We start from the raw sequence: 26630 nt of genomic DNA on the forward strand, positions 1-26630 counted from the left end.
GCACCTGATGGGTTGGGTGTGTGCCCCTAGAGTAGGGAATAGATGCACCTGATGGGAGGGTTGGGTGTGTGGGTGCCCCTAGAGTGTGGAATGGATGCACCTTTTGTGTGGGGTGGGTGCCCCTAGAATGTGGAATGGATGCACCTGATGGGTGGGGTGGGTGCCCCTAGAGTAGGGAATAGATGCACCCGTTGTGTGGGGTGGGTGCCCCTAGAATGTGGAATGGATGCACCTGATGCGTTGGGTGGGTGCCCCTAGAGTAGGGAATAGATGCACCCGTTGTGTGGGATGGGTGCCCCTAGAATGTGGAATGGATGCACCTGATGGGTTGGGTGGGTGCACCTAGAGTAGGGAATAGATGCACCTGATGGGTGGGGTGGATGCCCCTAGAATGTGGAATGGATGCACCTGATGGGTGGGGTGGATGCCCCTAGAATGTGGAATGGATGCACCTGATGGGTGGGGTGGATGCCCCTAGAATGTGGAATGGATGCACCTGATGGGTGGGGTGGATGCCCCTAGAATGTGGAATGGATGCACCTGATGGGTGGGGTGGATGCCCCTAGAATGTGGAATGGATGCACCTGATGGGTGGGGTGGGTGACCCTAGAGTAGGGAATAGATGCACCTAATGGGTGTGTTGGGTGTGTGGGTGCTCACCGCCAGGCTTCCAGGAGTCTGTTGATGGGGTGGTCTTGGTCTTCCCTGGACATCCCAAGACACAGGACACGATGGTACTGGGCCCACGCTGCGTCCCGGCACTGGGCACTGCAGTACTCGATCTACAGAACATCACAATAGAATTAGACACCAGAAATGTCGGACTTCCATTTTACGAAGAGGTAAGGTTAAGTTTTGTATTTCCCGCATATCTCTCCCACTTTTGGACTCGATCATTCGGCCGCTGTGTTTATGTGTGTATCCCAGCTACATCAATGGGGAACAACTTACCAGACACTTCCCTCTCAAAAAAAACGTTGTCCAATATATAACGTCATCGAGTTCCGAGCGCATAATCGAATCACCAGAAATGATTTCATGATAGAACAAGGTTTTACTGTGAACTAAACCATGCTTCGTTCTTCATTGTCCTTTGCAATTTATTGCGTAGCTATCTCATATTTGGGGGCAAGGGGTGGCCCAGTCGTCTAAGGCGCCGCGATTCGCTGTGCAGAGTTGCGTCCCTTGGGCACGCCAGAAACCCCTTCGCCCCCAATTATGTTTCTAGGTTTGTCAGCACCATACCCTTGCTCATGGGTTTCACTGAAGTGGTAAACATCTGAGACCTGCATCACTTCGAGCTTTCCTCCAACATTAAGCTGACACGCCACGATATAACTGGAATACTGTCAAAAGCGGGGTTAAACCCAACTCACTCACTCACATATCTCATATTTAGAGGTTATTATATAATGGCAGTCTTCATGTCATACCCCATATCAACCCAGAGGTATATGGGGTATGATTCCATGTATGTTCGTAAAACAGTAGGGAAAAAACATGTTCACCTTGTCATGGGAAAGCTAGCCGAGCTGACGACACACCAAGGGGCATAACTCTAAATCCTTACAACCCAGGCCGATATCAATCCCCCATTCAAAATGCATTGATAAACTATATCAGCCCGACAGTGGATGTGATACGAGTCTGGTTATTAGACGCCCTGTGATACGACTGTCTCCATGTTGGCTTTACTGCACATGCAAAATGCCTCATATCATTGATATATGATAAATGGCGTGAGTGAGTGAGTGTGTTGGGTGTAACGCCACTTTTAACAGTATTCCAGTTATATCACGGCGTGTCAGCTTAATGTGGGAGGAAAGCCCGAAGTGATGCAGGTCTCAGACGTTTACCACTTTGGTGAAACCCACGAGCACGGGTATGGTGCTGACAAACCTAGAAACATAATCGGGGTGAACCAGGATTCCAATCCACAATCATCGGTTTCTGGGGAGCCCAAGGGATGCAACTCTGCACAGAGCACGCGGCGCTTTAGACAACTTGGCCACCTGTGCCCCCTGATGATAAATGGAAATATCACACGCCTGAAATATAGCCAACTGACCTGGCACTGTGGACAAACAGCATGGTCCTCCGGCTTGACCTCACAACACTCCGGGTACGGGAGTGTGATACCTTTGTTTTCTGTCAGACGTCGACTGTTTTCTTCCGCTGTTTCCAATGCCTGCATACAGAACTCACACGCCTTGTATTTGTACAGTTCATTCCAGGCAAACTGACATGACACCAGGGGTTTCTCTTCAAAAATAACATCACCTTTCTTGAAAGCTGTCTTTGAAAACAAACCTTTGCCCTGAAATGATGAAAATGATGATAGTGACATGTGGTGTTGAATGATACTTTACAATAGCTGCTTCATTTTCTTTAGCAGTGCCCACTTCACGTTGGTTTATGAAGTAGCTGTGCTACACACTTGCAATGTCTGCCATATATCATCTCCCCAGGGCAAGAGAGTTAACTGACTATAAAAGTCCAGTTTCCACCCTTGCCGAACTAGGCTGGAATTACTGGGCTCGATCGTAGCGTCACTAGTGGCTATAACCAGTTCTAAGCCTCTCCTATGGACCAATCAGATTCCACCTCTCGTATCACTTGCGTTTGCTTCACACAAAATGGTGGCACCCAGTCAAAACGATCTGATCGATAATCAAGATCTATATTGTGATAAAACATGTCTTACATCGCGAAATGCATTAAATCACGTGAGCACCTTGGTTAAAAATATGAATTTTTTTTGGAAAATTTCTACTGACAATGAGTTGGCGGTGCACGTGCTTTGCAAATCCTGCAATTGACCGAAATCTGCATGACAGTTTCCGAACCGGATTTCGATTTCGGTGCGCGAATTTGATTGGACTATGCAGACTCGTTAGTCCAGCCAAAATTTAACTCCATAACACCAGCCTAGTTCAACAAAGGTGGAAACTGGATTTTATAGTCAGTTAACTCACTTGCCTCGGGAAGATGTGCCTGTCATATATCATCTCCTCAGGACAAGGTAGTTGTATGACTGTAAAAGTCCAGTTTCCACCCTTGCCGAACTACCCTGGATTTTCTGGGCTCGATCGTAGCGCCACCAGTGGCTATTACGAGTTAAGTCCCTTCTATGTCCTTCCTATTGTCCAATCAGATTCCACCTCTCATATCACTTGCAATTGCTTCAAACAAAATGGTGGCACCCAGTCAAGACGATCTGATCGATAATCAACATCTGTATTGTAATAAAACGGGTCTTACCTCGCGAGGTGCATCCAATCACATGAGCACCTTGATTAGAAACATGAACAGATTTGCAAAATATCTGTCGACGCCCACTTGGTGGTAAACATGCACTTTGATTTGCACAGTGATTTGATGCACTTTGTGAAGTAAGATCTGTTTTATCACAATATAGATTTTGATTATCGATCATAGTCTTGACAGGGCACTGCCATTTTGTTTGAAGCAAATGCAAGTGATACGAAATGTGTTATCTGCTTGGTCAATAGGAGGGGCATCAAAGGGACATAACTCATTATAGCCACTGGTGGCGCTACGATGGAGCCCAGAAATTCAAGCCAAGGGGTGGAAACTGGACATTTACAGTCAGTTAATTCCCTTGCCCCTAGAAGATGATACATGTGGTGTTATTGTCACATACAGCATGACACAGTAGAACACAGATGTAATGTACTAACAGTCATAACAAAGTATTTCAAGGCCTGACTGCTTTAAGCGTCCGCCCGGACAGCGGAAGGTCTGGGGTTCGATCCCCGACTGCGTGATACCAAAAAGCGTTAAAAGATGGTACTTGTTGTTACCCTGTCTGACGCTCGGCATTAAGGGGCTAAAACAAGGACTGGTCGGCTTGGAGTCAGTATACTGTGTCTGAGTGGGGTATTCATGTGAAACTGCGGCATGGTATCTCAGTGAGCTAGCACTATAAATCGGCATCAGTCCGGACTAGTACAAGTAGCCACACAAACACACACTTGTACATGCGCGTTGCTGTATAAGTGCAATAATCTTGGACGCCACGTTAAACCCCATTTCACCCCACCTCACCTCACTGCTTTAACATAATTTATATGTCTGTTATTTCATCCAGTAATCATGACCACTGTCGACATGATCACTGATTTTGGTTTGGTTTGTAGTTTAAGGCCGCACTCAGCAATATTCCAGCTATATGACGGCGGTCTGTAAATAATCGAGTCTGGACCAGACAATCCAGTGATTAATATCATGAGCATCAATCCATGCAATAAATGCAACAAAAATAATAAATTATAAAAAAAAAATCAAAAAAATCCATGCAATTGGGATACGATGACATGCATCAACCAAGTCAGCGAGCCTGACCACCCGATCCCGTTAGTCGCCTCTTACGACAAGCATAGTTGCCTTTTACAGCAAGCATGGGTTGCTGAAGACCTATTCTACCCCGGATTTTCACGGGTCCACATGATCACTGATTAATTCCAGGCTCGAAAGTAATTATCTAAACATATAGTACACTACAGCATTTCATAACTTAAGACCCCCACTTTTGTAAGTCAAGATAAAACCCTGTCAAGATAAAAACCAGTCCCTGTTTTATCCTTTGAATGATGAGTGCAAGCCTCAAACTGTACATAGATATTCTCACATGAGTAAAGAACAAGTCTAACTCCGTCAGTGTCAATCCCCATCAAAGGTGAAACAAACAATGCCAATGTAATAATCCCAAGGCCAATACAGTCCATAGAGCAGGGAACTTCAATTAGCATGATTAGTATCAGTTCCAATCAGTTGATAATAATCACTTACACCAATCAGTGCTGTAAAAACATTGTCACTGCTTACCATTTCAACCTAAATGTATGTTGCTCAACCCAATCACTGGTTCAGTTCTGATCACTAAAACTATTTCTGAATCAACTGTCATGAATCTGCACGTTTATTACAAGCTTCATGAAACAATCTCCTACTCTTTCTACTGAGGGTGAAATGTAGTGCTGTCATTTGCATTTCTCAGATTGTAAAACTTATTATGTTCCTCTTTATGAGAATACAAACACTTGATATGAACTCAAGTATGTATACATGCATGGTTTTTAGCACATGTTGAATTTGATGGGCTATTTACAGTATTTTCAAGAATACATGGTATAAACATGATATATTTATTCTATTCAAGTTATTGTACACTGTAAATAACATTAAGTGAGTGAGTGAATATGATTTAACGCCGCATTTAGCAATATTCCAACAATATCACGGCGGGGGACACCAGAAATGGGCTTCACACATTGTACCCATGTCGGGAATCAAACCCGGGTCTTCTGTGTAACGAGCGAAAGCTTTAACCACTAGGCTACCCGACCGCCATAATAACATTAAGAATTTGATAGAATCAAAAAAAGTTTTTTTCACATTTTAGGACATTTTCTCAATGAGAGTTAACCATTCTATGACATATGTTTATCCAAAGACCATACTGATATATGGTCTCTTGTTTATCTTTTTCTAAATGTATAGACTCAAATGGAAGAGAAAATATATGTACTATCTTGAATAGACTGTGTAAGATGTGATGAATTGTCACATGGTGCTGGCCTGTGTAAGAGGTACTATGCGGGCCGCATGCAACTCTTGGTTAGAGAGTGTTAATATAACATGACAGTTGAGCCTAGGTCATCCTGACCTAAAATCCACAGGTCATCAATCAACAGGGGAGGAGAGTTTCCTATCTGTTCTCCTATTTATGTATACTGTGCCTGTTTTGAGCCTGTGTCTCTTATTTATGTCTGCACTAAATAATTTGATAAAACAAACATGAATTATATGCCTAATGAAGTATGATAATTTGAGTAGATCAACATGTTCGACTTTACAACAACATATCTTGATTTATTTGGTGATGATAAAGTCTAAGAACAAATTCAATCAACAATGAGGTAATTCTGAAACGATTATTGTCGCAAAATAAAAATGATAATCTCCATAAGCACCTTTAAAGTACCAATTTGTTTGATTTCCACGTTCTCTGCCATGGCGGTCGCCATTTTACCGGAAGAGAGCTTGGACCCGGAAGTGAACAGTAAGTGTATCTCCTGTCACAAAAGAGTTACAAACACTCGGGAGAGACACGTCAACCTCAATTTCTCTTGATATTTCTTTCAAATGTGAAAAAGGAAAAATGTTTTTAGCATCAGAAAACGAATCAACTATCTATGTTTTCTTCACACTCATTTTTCTCTTCTTCTGTCTTCTGCTCGTGGCTCCACCGACCGAGTTTGTATCGGCAGGAATCACCATACAAAACATTTTGTCGAATTTCCTGGGCAGCGAGCAGATGAATTTTGTGTACTACCACATCAGAAGGACAACTGCGACACTTCTTGTACATTCCCTGTTTCCACTTGGTAAGAATGATGACACGGGACAATCAAATGAGTACTTTGGCGGTTTCTGATAATTGATAAATACTACATTTTTGATTATACCTTCGACATTAAACAGAAATCGTTTTAGGCGATGTAGAGTAGTTTATTTGGATTTACTTGATACTATTACTCAAATTACTGCCATATGATCACTTAATGAAATCATGAGTTGATATAAAATAATGCATGATCATGTAATATCTTCAAGTAGAGTTCATGAGTTGTTTTAAACGATCTCATCAATTTACTGACCAGTGTTACACTCTGTTGTGAAAACATGAATAATCTTTTAATTTATCCTAAAGATGAAACCTTTCAGTGTTTTTGTTTCAAACTAATCTAATCGTGAGTAGTAAAACTCAGTGTCAACTTAATACATGTACAACATGCAGGTTTGTGTGCCATCACTGTCACAATGCATGTGTGCATATACATGATATAGTGTTATAGTGTTACTGCAATAAACTCTCTCTCTCTATAGTGTTATGAACTGTTATCCAATGAAAATATAATATAATTAACATGACACAATACTTGAGTTTGTCTATTTTATTTATTGTGTTGCCGTTATGACTTTTTTGTTGTGGCTGTTATGGTTATTTTTTGTGGCCGTTTTCACTATGTGCTGTGTCTATTTTAATTTTTTCTGTGGCCGTTTTGACTTTATCTTATGTGGCTGTGTTGAAAATCGAAATTTGAACAGAAAATGTTCATGACATTTTAAAGTCTTGCGTAGATTTCAACATGTTTTTAATAAACAGGAAAATCATGCTTACCTATATCATGTATATATAACAATATGATTTATCAGTAATATATAATTAAATTGCAAGTGATTCTGTGGCACTTGATTGGCTAACCAAGTGATTCTTTTTGCGTTTATGTTTCCATGAACCTAAAAAAATATGCCACATTAACAAACAAAATTCTGTTTGCTGATTGTCTGATAACAGAATGGGCGGGGCTTGTGTTGTATTATTGTCATAAACAATGTCATGTATTTCATATTGTTGTCAACAGCTATAAACAGTCTGTGAAGTTATTATTGTTGACATGTTTGTTTATACGAATTGACTTCAATATGTTTTTGTTAATCATGTTTATGGTGTTACAATGTAAAAACCTGTATGAAAACACTGCTCATTTATCCTTTAGATATTTACACAGCGTGCACACTTTGCATATATTTTCTATAGCTACCCATTTTTACACAGTGTGCACAATGGCATTTAAGTGTATACCTCCATGAATTCAAAAAGTATTGATGTCAATTCTTAACTGAACATGAAAGCTTGTTTACGATAATTCTTCATTGTGAAAATTTTCTTCATTTAATTTCAGCTTACTATACCACCTTGGGTTTGTTTTCACCTGAACTGGACCTTTTCTATCCTTGGCTGATTGACCGTAAAGGTCAGATATTCCTGGCATTCTCATTGGTTCTCCCAACTCTGGCAGGCCTCCTGTGTTTATTTTGGTATCGTGACAAGTGGAACAACCACCCGATCTCCAGGCAGCTTTCATACCTCGTCAATGACTCGACTTCCAGCTGGAGATCAGTCGCATCTTCTATAGATGTTGAGTTTCGGAGGTTTGATAAGTTCACAACCGGACCCTACGGGCGGAGACTTATTGTGACAGATTCTTGGATGATGAGAACCTCGACGTACTTTGTGAACATAGCTCACCAGCAGGACATTCACCTCACACTCGCGGGGTCTGAGGAACATGAGATCTCCTATGAGAATACCATACCATCGCAGTATCTGCACATTTCTGTTGGAGTTGTCAACCCAAAGATCAGTTCATTTGATGTCAGGTATTTATTTTTAATTTCATACAGCCCCCATTATGGGTAAGAATAGGTCCCCAGTACCCCGTATTATCTTCGAAGGTAAAGGGAGTTAACTCACTGTAATAGTCCAGTTTCCAACCTTGCCGAACTAGACAGGAATTATGGTGTTATATTTTGGCTGGACAAACAAATCTATGCATAGTCCAATCAAAATTGTGTAACGAAATCGACATCTGGTTTATAAACTGCAAGTGCATACTTTGGTTGAATGCATGATTATTAAAGCATGTGTACCGCCAACTCAGTGTGAACAGATATTTTCCAAATCTTTTCATGTTATTAATCAAGGTGCTCACAGTGATTTGATGCTCTCCACGAAGTAAGACCCGTTTTATCACAATATAGATTTTGATTATTGATCATAGTCTTGACTGGGTGCTGCCATTTTGTTTGAAGCAAATGCAAGTGATATGAAATGTCTTATCTGCTTGGTCAATAGGAGATGCATCAAAGGGACATAACTCATAATAGCCACTGGTGGCGCTATGATAGAGCTCAGAAATCCCAGCCTAATTCGGCAAGGGTGGAAACTGGACTTTGACAGTCAGCTAACTCCTTGCCTATGGAAGATGCTAAGCTTTAGACAAAGATAATATCAAATACATGACCGATGTGCTCATTGCACTGATAATTTGTATATGGTGAATAAAGGCTCTATTTGTATTATATTTAGATTTAAAAAAGTGCAATCAAACAACTATTCTGTGTTTGGTCTAGACTGAATGCTACAGAGTTTGGAGACCTCAAAGAGAAGCTGCAATCACCAGTGCGAAATGCTCGCAACATCGTCATCAAGCAGTCTATGAGTGACCAGTTCCTCGAAGCCTTCCGACAACAAGTGAACAGTAACCCCCCCTTCACCCCACCTCCTTCGATGGTATGTGCCAGTGATGTTCTCATGATTCACCTGTGACACCGAATGTTTATTTCAAATCTTAAAAGTTTTTATTAAGTCTACAGATTACTAAACATGATTATTCCTCATCAGTAGGAGTGTAACGGTATATCAAACTATTGATGTTTTGCAATTGTTGCCATACGATAGTACAACACCGATAGGAATTTAACAATAGTATTGTTGATAGAATACATAGCAATCGATAGTTTCAATAGTTCCAATTAGATGTTAATAAAATATAAATTATGTGAATTTAAAACCAGCCTGTGTCTTTGTTAGCAAGGGTTACGACAAGTTCAGCTTGGAGTTACTTCCCTTTGGTTTAACTTCAAATTAGAGTTACTTCCCTTTGGTTTAAGTTGTGACACGGAGGAAAATGGACAACTTGAGATTGTCAGCAATACTTTATTCATTTCCATTATATTGATTTATATAATTATCAAGCCATAAAGTTGTTTTACTACTATCGCAGTGCTATTGCAATAGTTGACAACTATAGCGATACTATTGTAATTGTGTGGGCTACTTCGATGTGATAATTTTTGGTGACATCCCTCTTTCGCTTTATCATTATTTCATTCCCTCGTCCATTAATCTCACCAGCCCACCCTCACCTATAATAAATGACCTGTCTTTTGGCTTAAAAAAATAAAAGAGTTGGTTCTCAGGCAATGACTTTTGAAAATATAGTCTGGGAGGGCTGGGTTTTTTGTTTTTCTTGTTCAAACTAGTATGTAACCAAACAAACAATTGTGTACCATCAACCTGGGAAAGGGCCTCCCTACATACAAACTCCTATTGCTGCCATGACCATAAGACCCGTGAAGATTCCGGGATAGAATAGGTCTTCAGCAACCCATGCTTGTCGTAAAAGGCGACTTTGCTTGTCGTAAAAGGCAACTAACGGGTTTGGGTGGTCAGGCTCACTGACTTGGTTGATGCATGTCATCGATCCCAATTGCATGGATTGATGCTCATGATATTAATCACTGGATTGTCTGGTCCAGACTCGATTATTTACAGACCGCCGTCATATAGCTGGAATATTGCTGAGAGTGGTGTAAACAACAAACAAACCAACCATGACCATGAAACAAGATACCCAGTTAAGCAGTGTGCATGTATAGGGAAGTACCTGTATGCTATATTGGCTCGCGTTGGTTTTTAGTTTAAGGATTTTTTTTTAATAAATTGAAAATGGAAATGGAAACAGAATGTGCGGCAGACTTTATGATGATGCGGGCGGTGCCTGAGAACCAAGACTGTTATTGTTTTTTAGCCTTAAGGTGACAATTTGCAGATATAATGTTTGTGATGCTTCTCCTCATTACCTTGCCATGTCCAGTGTGTGCTGAAGTGTGTTTGTCTGTGACAGGAAGTGGAGGCGTGTATCGGCTGCATGCAGCTGCCGGCCAATGTGAAGCTGCAGAAGCTGTGTGACAACCTGACGGAGGGCAGCTGTGTCCAATGCTTCTGTCGGCCCATGTGGTGTCTCGAGTGTATGGGGAAGTGGTTCGCCAGTCGCCAGAACCAGAGTGAGCCGGAAACATGGATGAGCAGCATGTCACCATGTCCGACGTGCCGGTCGAAGTTTTGTGTGTTGGACGTCTGCAAAATTGTTAGCTGATGTATTCTTGAGGCAACCGACATCTGTAAAGACTTGACTCCTCGAGAAACATTGGTGTGTTGGACATCTGCTGTTTGCTAATGTTTTCCTGCAACTTACATTACACATTCTATTGTGATCAGTATCCTGGAACAAAACACAACAATAGCTTCATTTTGAGTCGAACAGCATGATCCTAAAAAATAGTTATCGAAATATTTTTAGCGATACCACTAGTCGTCAATACCGTCTCAACTGGGAAAATCCTGTAGCAAAAGTTTCTCCCTCCCAGTCTTTCTACTCAGGAAAATGAGTAGGTCTGTGTTTCAATCCCCAACTGTGTCATGCCAAAAAACGTTAATAGATGGTACTTGTTGTCATCCCGTCTTGTGCTGGCATTAAGGGGATAAAACAAAGACCTTGTTGGCTCGGAGTCCGTATGCTGTGTCCGAGTGGGGGATCCAATATCGATGAAAGACTGTGTCATGGTATCTCCGTGGGCTGGCGCAATAAAATTGGTATTCGTCCCGACTAGTACAAGCAGCCACACACATTGCACGTTCTTGTAAGTGCACTCATCTTGGCATTGACTGATGTCAAACCCCATTTCACCTCACATCACCAACTCAGGAAAATATCTATTTCTGGCTAATAGTATGTTTTGTCAAGCTCATGACTGAGATATATCTGTTGAAAGTTATAGGTACAAGAGTCGGAGACAGTGATGTCACTTTCGATACAAAGCTATAGTTTTGTATGGGTCCAGGATATTTATCATAATAGAATGGAGGTATTACTTGATGGAGGATGGGTTTGCAGGGTTCAATCAGATATCTGTCAACATTACGTTGTCTGGGATACATGGGTGTGTTGGACATCTGCAGGAAGTGTTCACAAGTGTATTCCTTGGGCCTCTTTGGCAGACATCTTTCAACAATGTGCAGCCTGACAAACACGGACATAATGATTTGAAGTATCTGGGCCCACTTGCACAAAACGATCTTAGCGCTTAGACTCGTAAGCCTATGTTTAAGTATGGGAGTTAAGATCATCTTAGTGCTAAGATCGCTTTGTGCAAGTGGGCCCTGGTCTGAGGAATGTGTGTTCACTACATTCGAGTTGTTATTTGTTTGTTTGCTTGTTAATGCTGCATTCCAGTTATATGATGGCAGCCTGTAAATACGAACAAGACGAACTGTGTGGATGGTAAGATCAAAGTCACAAATCAGTGGGTGAGAATGACACACGATCAACACAGGTTGCCAAGCTTGTCCCCGCTGATCCATGCAGTCATCTCTTCCGATGCTGCATCTTCCAGAGGCAAGAGAGTTAACTGACAATAAAAGTCCAGTTTCCACCCTTACTGAACTAGGCTGGTACATGTATAATGGAGTTACGTTTTGGCTGGACTAATGAGTCGATGCATAGTCCAATCAAAATCGCGCAACGAAATTGAAATCCGGTTTGTAAACTTTCGTGCAGATTTCGGTCGATTGCAAGATTTGCAAACCCAACAGATATTTTCCAAATCTTTTCATGTTTTTAACCAAGGTGCTCATGTGATTTGATGCATTTCACGACGTAAGACCCGTTTTATCACAATATAGATCTTGATTATCGATCAGATCATCCTGACTCGGTGCCGCCATTTTGTTTGAAACAAATGCAAGTGATACGAGAGGTGGAACCTGATTGGTCCATAGGAGAGGCTTAGAAGGGACAGAAATCGTAATAACCACTGGTGGCGCTACAATCGAGCCCAGGAATTCCAACCTAGTTCGGCAAGGGTGGAAACTTGACTTTTAAAGTCAGTTAACTCTCTTGCCTCTGGAAGATGACGATCCTGGTGATGGAGATCATTATTCACACTGAATTCCCACAGGGTCAGATTTGAGGATTGCAGGTTGAAACCAGATTGTCTTGAAGATGTTTTGTGTATATGTTAAAGGCAAGTTTAACTGGTACTAACATTGGGTACATGTGCTATGTTAACAAAATGATCATGCCTTGAAACAGACTTAAAATAAATACATCTTTGCTAACTTTTGAGTTATTCAAAATATCTTGATTTTTTTTCCCACAATTCAAAGATGATTTCCCTAATATTGATTTGAAGAAGTGTTTTTTTTAATTATTTTGGTAAATATTTTAGTCTGATTATTGCTTACAGAACATATTTATTTGTTGTTATGTGAAGAGGTACATGGGTAAGATGCATAACAAGATTGTATAGAAATGTACAATAAAATGCCTAATGGTGGCATGTGGTCTGTTGTACTGCGCCAAAGTTAAGCAACGTTGGTCACAGAGAGTCCTTGGATGGGTGACTGCATTCGACAGCTTGGCGCCTGAGAGTTTCTAGGGCTTCGGTCCTGCCCCACACTGAAGCACATGTAACACATGTGGTGTCTCCTTGGGCAAGTGACTTTGTTGGAAATATGCCTCTGTTCAGCCAGCAGTGAATGGGTACCCGGTAGGATGAGATGGTAATGTGACTATTAACCTTCTTGTGCCTCACAGGCAGCATGGGTTGTATACTCCCCAGGGAGCTGAGAATGACAATTGACTGCACACTGATCCATTGACTGGCTAGTAATTAATTCTCTGTGCACGGTGTGCTTGATATCCAGTATTGAAAAGCGGCACACAAATGGACTATTATAAAGATTCAGATGTTGAAACTGGGATGATAGCTCAACTTCTTCAAGTGAGTGAGTGAATATGGTTTTATGCCGCTTTTAGCAATATTCCAGCAATATCACGGCGGGGGACACCAGAAATGGGCTTCACACATTGTACCCATGTCTGGAATCAAACCCGGGTCTTCAGCATGACGACCAAACGCTCTAACCACTTGGTCACCCGACCGTCCCTCAACTTCTTCAAATGTAATTTTGACCTGAAAGATCTATTATTTTTATCCAAGCTGGAACATGACTATAAGTTGAATTCTATTGATTCTATTTAAATGTATTCCCCTGCTGTAGCCCTGAATCATCCATTATCATCACATTCTCTTCATCGAGAGGAGACCCGTGAAGATTCCGGGGTAGAATAGGCCTTCCGCAACCCATGCTTGCCGTAAAAGGTGACTATGCTTGTCGTAAAAGGCTTCTAACGGGATCGGATGGTCAGGCTCGCTGACTTGGTTGATGCATGTCATCGATCACAATTGCATGGATCGATGCTCATGATTTCAATCACTGGATTGTCTGGTCCAGACTCGATTATTTACAGACTGCCGTCATATAGCTGGAATATTGCTGAGTGCGGCGTTAAACAACAAACCAACCAACCAGCCAATCACCAAGAGGAAATCTGTATCTGCTTAAAAGTAATTTATAATTACCCTTTAAATAACTGTTATCATGAAGTTTGAAGACCATGTTTGTACTTTTCTGTATGCTTTAATTATTTGAGGCACACTAACAAAAGTAAAAAAGAAGTCAAATTTCAAATGTGGTGGTGGTCAGTTCTTAGAAATGTTTTTAACTGGTAAAAAACATGCTGATACAAACATGACTTTTAATTATGTGTGCTTTTTCAAGCAATGTGAACATAGTCGATCAAACGGGACTATTGTTATCAAATTTTATAAGCTGTTGTAGTTTTGTGAACTATCAACATTGTTATATATTCCAGGTAAAATGGATCCGGAAATACATGACCTAATAAAACATGCATCTGTTGTCATAGTTGTGTTTCTGTGTTGCCAATAGACCCCTGAAGATCTTGGGTAGAATAGGTCTTCAGCAACCCATGTTTGCCACAAAAGGTGACTATGCTTGTCGTAAGAGGCGACTACGGGATCGGGTGGTCAGGCTTGCTGACTTGGTTGATGCATGTCATCGTATCCCAATTGCGTGGATGGATGCTCATGATGTCAATCACTGGATTGTCAGGTCCAGACTCGATTATTTACAGACCACTGTCATATCGCTGGAATATTTCTGAGTGTGGCGTTAAACAACAAACCAACCAAGAAACAAAACCCAAAAAGTGTTGCTCATAGTTTTGTGTGACTGGTGTAAGGGAGACAACTCTCATGTTGACCTGTGACAAGATCAAGCACAAATGAATGAATGTAATGGGGATGAATGTCAGTTACAAGTGAATGTGGAACTATTGTGTGGGTCGTCACGATTTGCAATTCCAGAACACAACATGTGCAGACTTGAGTAATTCTTTCAATAACATATCTGAGGCAGTCATGGTTTCATACAGCCGAACCCTCCGTCATCTCGAATGTATCAATATAAATTAGCATGTTTATCTTGAAATCGAGATAAAAATACATACTGCTATCTAAACCTAGAAGAGGGTCCCAACTTGACCAGAGAATTGTGTACTTTTATCTCAAAGCTGGCATTGCCACATTAACAGTTTTGAGAAATGCAAGTATATCTAGTACCGTTCTCCATACATCTAACATCTCTGCAAAAGTACAGAGCAATTTAAACCAATCGTTTGAGCAATTTAAACCAATTGTTCAACCAGTAATGCTCCCAAACTGCAAAGACCCGTGAAGATCAGGGGTAGAATAGGTCTTCAGCAACCCATGCTTGCTGTAAAAGGCAACTATGCTTGTCGTAAAAGGCGACTAACGGGATCGGGTGGTGAGGCTCGCTGACATGGTTGATGCATGTCATCGATCCTAATTGCGTGGATCGATGCTCATGATATCAATCACTGGATTGTCTGGTCCAGACTCGATTATTTACAGACCGCCGTCATATAGCTGGATTATTGCTGAGTGCGGCATAAAACAACAAACCAACCAAACCAACCTACCCAAACTACAAAGAACTATTGATGATGAACATTTTATTTACACTATGTACAGTGTTTTGAAAAGTGCAGGTTATTTTTTCTTCTTCTTCTTGAGCTTGTTGTAATCGCCCTCCTGGTTGGCAAGATGGCCGTAGAGGACCTTGACCTTTCTCTTCCTGTCCGAGTCTCTGCAACACCATAGGACATTCACGTGATGTGAGGAGATACATACAGCACTTGGGTAAATACAATCTCATTAAAATCAGATCTTAGTTCTCGCTACAGCTAAACAAAGATCTGAGGACATCCCAATACGGGTCACGTCAGACCGACCTTGCGCGAACTTTGACCGACTAATGGAATGACCAATCAGAAGGCAGCTATCTCGTGCTTTAAGGTACTAATTTCAAATTGGCGACTACGCTTCAAAACATATTTTGACAAATTTTCAATTACAAATTTGAAACCTGAACAAAAGAACATTCTAGAATGGCTAATAGATGGTCTAGATTGTATGGATTCAGTTGTTAAACCCGTAACTATCATTCGGAGTTAAAGTTTTCAGGGTTGCATGATTAGAAATCACATTCCGACTGTCACTTTCATAATCTGGTAAGCGATGCTCTGATTGGTCGGATGAAAGGTCGTTCTGATGTGACCCCTAATGGGATGTCCTCAGATGTTTGTTTAGCGGTAGCGAGAACTGAGGTCTGATTTGAATGAGATTGACCCTCGTGTCTTTTGATATGAAATATATCAACACGAGTTGATATCAAAAGACACGAGGGTGAGATTTTATTTATCATCCAAATAATAACTGCTCCGGCAGGCGGGGAGTACTGAATGGTTCCTACTCCTAGTGTTAGTGTTAGTGTTAGTGTGTGTTAGAGTGTGTGTGTGTGTGTGTGTGTGTGTGTGTGTGTGTGTGTGTGTCTGTGTGTGTGTCTGTGTGTGTCTGTGTGCGCTTGTACTAGTCCGGACTGATGCCCATTTATAGTGTTAGCACAATGAGATACCATCCTGCTGCAATTTAACATGAATACCACACTCGGACACAGTATTCTGACTCCGAGCCGACCAGTCCTTGTTTTAGCCCCTTAATGCCGAGCGCCACAGAGGGTAACAACAAGTACCATCTTTTAACGTCTTTTGGTATGACGAGGATGGGGATCCAACCCCGGACCTTCCGCGCTCCGGGCGGACGCTCTACCACAAGACCACGGAGGCGGTCACCGGTGCATGAAAACAGCCAGACCTTGACTATCTAACACTACAGAACAACTACTGGTCAAAAGTAGAAGCAAAGTATTTTGTTTGATGCGCTGAAAACAGGAAAAATGAGTTCAGTTTAAATCTCCAGTATTTCAGAGATATTAATGCGGAGTGCCTGGCAGGGTAACAACAAGCACCATCTTTTAACGTCTTTTGGTATGACGCAGCCGGAGCTTCCGCTCTCCCAGGCGGATGCTCTAACACTAGGCCACAGAGAGGGTGTGAACAATACAAGTAGTCTGCTACGTGGCCCACCTCTCCATCGTCTCCTGCTGCTGATGCCGGGCCAGGAACTGCGAGTCCTTCCTTATCTCCCTCATCGCCCCCTTCATCTCCTTCTTCACCTTGTGCAGCAGCCGCTGCTTCTCATTGTACGCCTTGCTGCCACCGCCACTCTTCTTCTTCTGGCCGTCCCACCTAGAAGACACAGGAGACACATCATCAGTTCAGTACACACACATCCTGAATACATGGCAGACACACACCATCTGTACACATGGCAGACACACTATGACTGAAACCAAAAAAGTTCAACATGGCCCTAATCTAATTTATATAATAACAGCATTTCTAGGTAGAAACTGCCAAATTTATGAACAATAGTTCATTATCTTTAGAGCATGTGAACAAAATATTCACTGAAGCATGGTTAGACACTCACAATATGTTGCAAGTTAGTTTGAATATGACCCTGCTCCTGTTTAATGAAACCTGATGCAATTTGAACATGTCATCTTCCCAAGGCAAGGAAGTTAACTGACTATAAAAGTTCAGTTTCCAACCTTGCCGAACTAGGCTGGACTAACAAGTCTATTCATCGTGTAACAAAATCAACATCCGGTTTGCAAACTGCAGTGCAGATTTCAGTCGATTGCAGGATTTGCAAAGTATGTTTACTGCCAACTCGGCGTCAATGGATATTTTCCAGGTGCTAACATGATTAGATGCAATTCGTAAAGTAACATGATGGAACATGTAGACTTACGTTTCTTCTATCAGGGGTTCAAACATCTTCAGAGGCTTGGGTTTCACCCTGTTGAAGACAAGGCTCTTCCTGGCCTTCTGACTCTCTCCCTTCAGGTACTCCTGCAGACCACTCACAGAATCCTGGGGAACAAAGGGAGACAACTGCAGGACTGAGAGGCTATTTGCTGATGAACCACACTTAAAATCTACAAATTCCAAACAGTGACTGAGCTAAGGTTTAGCCCCGCTCTGTGGGAGTAGAGCCTTAATGTGATTTGGCATCAGTTTTCAGTCTCGGTCTAGCCATTGTCAGACAATATTTCTGATTACACGACTATACCATTTGTTTGTTTGCTTAACGCCACACTCAGCAATATTCCAGCTATATGACGGCGGTATGTAAATAATTGAGTCTGGACCAGATAATCCAGTGTTTGACATCATGAGCATCCATCCATGCAACTGGGATACGACGTATGCATCAACCAACAGACAGATAACGCAGCATAGTTCCCCTTTAAGCACTAATGGGCAGGAGCTGTGAATGTCGTGGGTAGAATAGATCTTCAGCAACCCATGCATGCTGTAAAAGGTGATTATGCTTGTCGTAAGAAGCGACTAATGGGATCAGGTTGTCGGGCTCGCTGACTTGGTTGATGCATGTCATCGATCCCAAATGCGTGGATCGATGCTCATGATGTCAGTCAGTGGATTGCCTGGTCCAGTGATTATTTACAGACCGCCGTCATATGGCTGGAATATTGCTTAGTGCGACGTTAAACAACAAAATTACAAATGAGCAGCAGGTTGCTTGAGGGCAACTCAGGGATCCTGGGGTAAACATACCTTGAGGTGTGTTGGGTAGTGGGAGGTTGGCAGTCTGTCACACATGTACAGTACAGGGGAGAATATGTCTGTGTGTGCCGGCAGGTCGCTGTACAGTCGGGAGAACTCCTGCAGGAGACTCACACAGCAGTGAATCAGACACAGTCTGTAGGGAAAAGGATACATCAGTTAGTCACACATGTACAGTACAGGGGAGAATATATCTGTGTGTGCCGGCAGGTCGCTGTACAGTCGGGAGAACTCCTGCAGGAGATTCACACAGCAGTGAATCAGACACAGTCTGTAGGGAGAGAATACATCAGTTAGTCACACATGTACAGTACAGGGGTGAATATATCTGTGAGTGCCGGCAGGTCGCTGTACAGTCGGGAGAGCTCCTGCAGGAGAGTCACACAGCAGTGAATCAGACACAGTCTGTAGGGAGAGAATACATCAGTTAGTCACACATGTACAGTACAGGGGTGAATATGTCTGTCGGTGCCGGCAGGTCGCTGTACAGTCGGGAGAACTCCTGCAGGAGACTCACACAGTAGTGAATCAGACACAGTCTGAAGGGAGAGAATACATCAGTTAGCAGGGTATGATTACATTCTGTTTTACCACTTGCACCAGGTTAATTAATCAGGCTGCACAACCAAAATACTGGCTGCACCAGTTTACTATAAATTCAAACACTGTATTTTTAGCTAATTCCAATATAAAATAAATTCAAAGAGGACATGAATTTGAGAATGTGCTCCAGCATAAATCTGTAAATGACTTTTCACATCTTAAACCAGTAAACAACCTGGCAAAGAAGTTTCAAAGTGTCTGTTTGATGTGAGTGACTGTTCAAGTAGTTACTGTGAAGAATTAGATCCGCAAGTTCACTGCATTTGGACCACCTGTGTATTTCACTAATTTCATAAGCTTTTGTTTCCTGGATTCAAAAAGACTTGCAGCCAAACTTAATGAATTCAGTTTAATTATCAAACATAACTGCAGTGGTGGGAAATGTTACCTGCACTGGGTGCATCCTGGCACACATGCACGTGTGCATGCTATATACATATATATGTGCAATAATCTTGGACTGACGTTAAACCCCATTTCACCTCACCTCATTCGACTCGAACTAGGGAAATATTTTGTCCCAGAATACCACACTGAAGACCTGATTGAATTTGATTTGATTAACATAGAAAAGAGGTGAGGTGAAATTGGGTTTAACGACACGTCCAAGATAATTGCACTTTCATAGCGACGTGCATGCATGTGTGTGTGTGTGTGGCTGCTTGTACTAGTCCGGACTGATGCCAATTTATAGTGCTTGCACACTGAGATACCATGCCGCAGTTTAACATGAATACCCCACTCAGACACAGTATACTGACTCTGAGCCGACCAGTCCTTGCTTTAGCCCCTTAATGCTGAGTGCCAGACAGAGTAACAACAAGTACCATCTTTTAACGTCTTTTGGTATGACGCGGCCGGGGATCAAACGCCGGACCTTCTGCTCTCTGGGCAGGCGCTCTACCACTAGACCACGGAGGCCGTCTAACATTGAAAAGAAGAATACTATTGCATGTCATAACATCTGCAAAAGACATACTTGAATTGTGAGCTTGAAAGATCTCCTCTCTCCACAGCCACTCCGAACACTTGACTCAACTTCATCCCCTCAAAGCTACATGATCTGCAAGAACAAACACAGTTTTTCCATACCGCATCTGATATTGCTGGTCCCAGATAATACTCCTACACTTTTCACATGGTGCCACAATGAGAATATGTGTGTAAATGATTTCTCAAAGACTGAACTAAGATCAAGTCATCTTTTTCTACAATCATAGGCTGCTGTGAGTCTGGACCAGACAATCCTGTGATTGATATTGTGAACAACGATCCACACCTCAGGGTACGATGACGCAATCAACAAAGTCACTGTGCCTGACCACCCGATCCATTTGGTCGCCTCTCGCTAGGCGGTCTGTTTGTTTGTTGTTCAATGCCGCACTCAGCAATATTCCAGCTATATGACGGCGGTCTGTAAATAATCAAGTCTGGATCAGACAATCCAGTGGTTGACATCATGAGCATCGATCCACGCAATTGGGATATGACGACATGCATCAACCAGGTCAGTAAGCCTCACCACCTGATCCCGCTAGTTGCCTCTTATGACAAGCATAGTCACCTCTTACGACAAGGATGGGTTGCTGAAGACCTACTCTACCCCAGATTTTCACAGGTCAAGTGGACTGTTGTAGCCGATTGTTACTGTATAAGTAAGCTGATTGGCTGAATCCCCATGGGTACACATGTCTCTCGTCAACAACACATTACATGGAAAAAGGACATAAATCTTTCCTCCCACACAGTGGAGGATAAGTTAGTTGTAGCCACTGGCTTAGGCTTGTTTGCAATCAAACACAAGTGTGTCTATATCAGACAGTCTTGGGTCATGATTTCAGTTTCTATCTGCAAGTTTTCATCCCTGACAGTACAGACAGCTACTTCTGGGGGCTGACTTGCAATACGAACTGAACTGTTTGTTTGTTTGTTTGTTAAATGCCCTGTGCCTCCCTATATAACTGATGAGTAAAAAACTGGACTACAGTATTTGACTACCATTGGACTTGGAATATTTACGGATTTTCATTTCTTTTTAAAAATGGAACTAAAAACGAAACGCGGGAGAACTTTATGAGGATGTGGGCGGTGCCTGAGAACCAAGACTTTTATAATTTGTTTTAGCCTTAATATTATATGCCTATGCCAAGATACTGATGAAAAATCTTTGCTACTAATCATATATCTGCCATACTGAAGTTAAAGGAAACAATCAGCGTTAAATTCTTTTAGTCAATGTGAAAATAACAGGGTACACGTACAAAGAAGAAATCACCGTAACGCTGTGACCTTCTGGAAAACCTATGTATGTGAAGCTCCAGAGCTCCAGATAAGCTGCATATCTGCGTAAAATATGCATCAGAAATGCAGAAATACGCAGTAAAATAAAATCCAAGCGTATCAAATACGCAACGAACATTACAGATACGCTACAAAAATAAAACTTGTGTGTATAATCAAAATATTGTGAAGTAACCCTGCGTATTCGATAAGCAAATCAGCAACTTATTTTGAAATTATAAACGTGCATTCCGTCAACTTTGCCAAACTCCACGATGACAGTTACATCATGATCATTTGCCATCACACTTTCTTGTGGAAGTATCGTGGTATTTTTCAGTCCTATAAAGCTCTCGAACCCACACGACACCAGTTAGCAGGCTAGATGAATAGTGTTTTTAAATATTTAACTTAAATACCCACATGTGTAAAAACTAGTGGGTAACAGAAATTTGAATACCCAGATAGAATTACTGATACACAATGATTATAAAATGCATGGGTAAAATACCCACAACACCAAAAGCTTATCTGGAGCTCTGAAGCTCTGCTGATTCTTTAGTGTCGAGAGGTACTTGCACCAACAGAGTTAAGGATGACAGTGAAACTAGCTGGTTTACCTTGACTTCTTATCACTTATATGAAGCAGGTTGATGGACTTTCCTACTGGTTTGAAAGGACCTGAGACTCTCTCAACTGAAACGAACAGAGTAAATTAATTGGTATGTGTGAAGAGTGAGTGTGTTGGCCCATCTTCAGGAAGAAGGGGCTGAATACATTGTACTCTCTTAGAGAATAGAATAGATGTTTGTTTGTTTCATGTTGTTAAAAGCCGCACTCAGTAATATTCCAGCTACATGACGGTGTCCTGTAAATAATCGATTCTGGACGAGACAATCTAATGACTGATGTCACGAGCATCGATCCACGCAATTGGGATACAATGACATCCATCAACCGAGTCAGAGAGCCTGACCACCCGACCACCTCGAGGATGTGAGTGAGTGAGTGGGTGGGTTGGGTGGGTTGGGTTGGTTGGTTGGTTGGTTGGTTGGTTTGTTGGTTGGTTAACGCCGCACTCAGCAATATTCCAGCTATATGATGGCGGTCTGTAAATAATCAAGTCTGGACCAGACAATCCAGTGATTAATATCATGAGCATCGATCAACGCAATTGGGATCGATGACATGTATCAACCAAGTCAGCGAGCCTGACCACCCGATCCCGTTAGTCGCTTTTACAACAAGCATTGTCGCTTTTTACGGCAAGTATGGGTTGCTGAAGACCTATTCTACCCTGGAATCGAGTGTGTGAGTGAGTGAGTGCTTTTGTATCTGAATGAAAGGGCCCACTTTTAACATTATTGTCATATTGTCATGCTTTGATGCCCAATTTCGAACAGTGCCTTAGATCAACACGCTTTAGCTTGTTTGCAATCAAACACAAGTGTGTCTATATCAGACAGTCTTGGGTCATGATTTCAGTTTCTATCTGCAAGTTTTCATCCCTGACAGTACAGACAGCTACTTCTGGGGGCTGACTTGCAGTATATGAAGTGTGGTATTACTGTCCAGAGTCTTAAAAAATCAGATCTGTTTGTTTGTTTGTTTGTTTGTTTGATACCCCTGAACCCAGTATTCCATCTGAAGACAATCCAGGGAAAATACCATTCAGGGAATGATGACACTTAATCAACAAGTCATCAGTGATGAAGCCTGACCATGCAATCCATTGAGTCACCTCTTACACCTGTGCATGTGAATATATGTTTCCAGTTTTTGCACCATACCTGTTAATTCCATCACCTTAGTGTATCCTCCTGCATCAATGTGGTGCGTGCGTGCGTGCGTGCGTGCGTGCGTGCGTGCGTGCGTGCGTGAAATGACACATTCATGCTGGAGAACGCTTCTGTGGTCTGGTGGTGTGCGGGCCGCATCATACCAAAGGACGTTAAAAGATGGTACTTGTTGTTACCCTGCCTGGCTCATGGCATTAAGGGGTTAAAGCAAGGACTGGTTGGCTTGGAGTCAGTATACTGTGTCTGAGAGGGGTATTCAACTGAGGCATGGTATCTCAGTGGGCTATTAGTCCGGACCAGAACCAGCAGCCACACACACAAACACGTGCATGCACGACACGGCGTTAAACCCCCATTTCATCTCACCTCATTTGAGTTGACTCCAACTAGGGAAATTCTTTGTCCCAGAATACAATTCTTAATTTGATGTCAAGTTGAGGTGAGGTGAAATGGGGTTTAACGTCGCGTCCAAAATTATTGCACTTATATAGCGACGTGCATGTACATGTGTGTGTGTGTGTTTGTGTGGCTGCTTGTACTAGTCCGGACTGATGCCAATTTATAGTGCTAGCTCACTGAGATACAATGCTGCAGTTTAACATGAATACCCCACTCAGACACAGTATACTGACTCCAAGCCGACCAGTCCTTGTTTTAGCCCCTTAATGCCGAGCGCCAGACAGGGTAACAACAAGTACCATCTTTTAACGTCTTTTGGTATGACGCGGTCGTGGATCGAACCCAGGACCTTCCACTCTCTGGGCGGACGCTCTACCACTAGACCATGGAGGCGGTCTTTGATGTCAAGGACATCACACAGTGTCTTCATGGATACATGTGCAGAAACCATGAAATCGAAATCATCCGGTGGTCTAACATTGGAAGGAAGAATACTCTTGCAAAAGACATATTTGAATTGTGAGCCACATTCATGCAGGAGGATAGGCCGAAGTGATGGAAGTAACAGGTATGGTGTGGTTTGGTTTGGGTGATTACTTGTTTTACGCCGCACTCACCAATATTGCAGCTATATGACGGCAGTATGTAAATAATCAATTCTGGACCAGACAATCCAGTGATTGACATCATGAGCATCGATCCACACAATTGGGATCGATGACATGCATCAATCAAGTCAGCGAGCCTGACCACCCGATCCCGTTAGTCGCCTTTTACAACAAGCATAGTCGCCTTTTACGACAAGCATAGTCGCCTTTTACGGCAAGGATGGGTTGCTGAAGACCTATTCTACCCTGGATCTTCACGAAACATCTTCAGGGTGAATCAACATTTTAACCCATGATCAGGATTTTGCCTAAAAAACAAAATTCAGCAGAGAGATTTGCGGCACCTGAGACAAGCATGCACACACCTGCAGACAATACTGACATCAACTTTTATTTTTGTAGGAAGACATTCTCTATCTACCCAGCTACAATTATTACTCAACAGATCATAGACGGTCAAACATTGCCTGACCTGCGTGCGTGAGTGAGTGAGTGAGTGAGTGAGTGAGTGAGTGAGTGAGTGAGTGAGTGAGTGAGTGAGTGAGTGAGTGAGTGAGTGAGTGAGTGATTGGGTGGGTGGGTGGGTGAGTGAGTGAGTGAGTGAGTGAGTGAGTGAGTGAGTGAGTGAGTGAGTGAGTGAGTGAGTGAGTGAGTGAGTGAGTGAGTGAGTTTGATTTTTCGCCGCTTATAGCAATATTCCTGCAATATCAAGGCGGGGGACACCAGAAATGGGCTTCACACATTGTACCCATGTCGGGAATCGAACCCGGGTCTTCGGCGTGACGAGTGAACGCTTTAACCACTAGGCTACCCAACCGCCCCCTGATCAGCGTGAGACAAGTCTACCACCTACTTTTGTTGGGTTGTTTGTTGGCTGACAGGAAGAGGACTCCGTGCAGGAAGCTGATCACTTCCGGGATAAACCGCTTGGACTCCGACACATACTGAAACAAACAATCATGGGCTGTTGTATTGTTTGTGTGTTGGTCAACACAACGCTCAAATATATTCCAGCTATATGAAGGTGGCCTGTAAATAATTGAGTCTGGACCAGACAATCCTGTGATTGATATTGTGAACAACGATCCACGCCCTCAGGTTACGACGACATGCAATCAACAAGGCCATTGTGTTTGTCTGTTTTTTGTTGTTGTTTAACACCCAATTTCAGCTGTATGTAAGTGGTCTGTAAATAATTGAGTCTGGACCAGACAATCCAGTGAAAGGTCTTCAGCAACCCATGCTTGCCGTAAAAGGCGACTATGCTTGTTGTAAGAGGCGAGTAACAGGATCGAGTGGTCAGGCTCGCTAACTTGGTTGATGCATATCAATCGTGAATCGATGCTCATGATATTAATCATTGGATTGTCTGGTCCAGACTTGATTATTTACAGACCGCTGTCATATAGCTGGAATATGACTGAGTGCGGCGTTAAACCAAAAACAATCAAACAAACATTTGGTGACATGTTTCAAACAACTATAAAAATAAATTGACATATGTTTGCCTGACACACAATGTTGTCCAAAAGATATGCCAGATTTTTTTATTTTAAATGACCACCACTTTTTCAAAAAAGCTCCAGCCATACTTGAAACACATATTACAGGTGAAATTAATCCATTGTCAGACAAACTGACACACACACCTGTAGGCTACACCATCTCTCGTACATGCACACATAGATTTGTTAACAGACCATACACTACCTCCAAGCACAGATCACAGAGGAATAAGCCACAGGCCACGTCTCTCTCGGTGTTGACTGGAGTCTGAAAAACAATACAGCTTATACACTGGAGGTGAGGTGAGGTGAAATGGGGTTTAACGTCGCGTCCAAGATTATTGCACTTATATAGCAACGTGCATGCACGTGTGTGTGTGTGGCTGCTTGTACTAGTCCGGACTGATGCCGATTTATAGTGCTAGCCCACTGAGATACCATGCCACAGTTTAACATGAATACCCCACTCAGACACATAACAGTATACTGACTCCAAGCTGACCAGTCCTTGTTTTAGCCCCTTAATGCCGAGCGCCAGACAGGGTAACAACAAGTACCATCTTTTAATGTCTTTTGGTATGACGCGGCAGGGGATCGAACCCCGGACCTTCCGCTCTCCGGGCGGACGCTCTACCACTAGACCACGGAGGCGGTCTCATACACTGGAACACTATGATAGCTGCTAAAATAAGATAGCTACGAGATAAATCGCAGAACGAAGAACGAAGCCTGGTTTATTTCATGATAATACATTCCATTATCATGACATCATTTCTAGAAATT

At 42.3% G+C, this 26630-nt stretch overlaps 3 protein-coding genes across 6 annotated transcripts in view; 1 reads left to right on the top strand and 2 right to left on the bottom strand.

Moving 5' to 3' along the window:
* LOC124115839 (histone-lysine N-trimethyltransferase SMYD5-like) overlaps positions 1–6104 on the bottom strand; it is a 22142-nt gene extending 16038 nt beyond the window's left edge. Inside the window, exons 1-3 of the mRNA XM_046476986.2 lie at positions 5997–6104; positions 2069–2317; positions 661–782 (exon numbers count right to left, since the gene is read on the bottom strand). Of these exons, the coding sequence (XP_046332942.1) occupies positions 661–782; positions 2069–2317; positions 5997–6050 (425 nt within the window). The 5' untranslated portion in view covers positions 6051–6104. The remainder of the gene's footprint in view (positions 1–660; positions 783–2068; positions 2318–5996) is intronic.
* LOC124115843 (E3 ubiquitin-protein ligase TM129-like) lies at positions 6084–12207 on the top strand. The gene is made up of 4 exons (XM_046476989.2): positions 6084–6410; positions 7773–8250; positions 9004–9163; positions 10560–12207. Exons 1-4 carry the CDS (start codon positions 6185–6187, stop codon positions 10809–10811), a joined length of 1116 nt encoding a protein of 371 aa, XP_046332945.2. The 5' UTR covers positions 6084–6184; the 3' UTR covers positions 10812–12207.
* Positions 12208–15599: 3392 nt separating this feature from the next.
* The window catches only part of LOC124115838 (nucleolar protein 14-like), a 35311-nt gene continuing 24280 nt past the window's right edge, over positions 15600–26630 (bottom strand). Inside the window, exons 15-22 of one of the 4 annotated variants that reach the window (XM_048393679.1) lie at positions 26053–26115; positions 25196–25286; positions 22157–22232; positions 20236–20319; positions 18645–18789; positions 17818–17939; positions 17088–17249; positions 15600–15748 (exon numbers count right to left, since the gene is read on the bottom strand). In XM_048393679.1, the coding sequence (XP_048249636.1) occupies positions 15652–15748; positions 17088–17249; positions 17818–17939; positions 18645–18789; positions 20236–20319; positions 22157–22232; positions 25196–25286; positions 26053–26115 (840 nt within the window). In that variant the 3' untranslated portion in view covers positions 15600–15651. The other 3 variants (XM_048393680.1, XM_048393682.1, XM_048393681.1) reach the window with 3 other exon arrangements.

Source organism: Haliotis rufescens, unplaced genomic scaffold (assembly GCF_023055435.1).
Source record: "Haliotis rufescens isolate VD_foot unplaced genomic scaffold, xgHalRufe1.0.p SCAF_12, whole genome shotgun sequence".
NCBI lineage: Eukaryota > Metazoa > Mollusca > Gastropoda > Lepetellida > Haliotidae > Haliotis > Haliotis rufescens.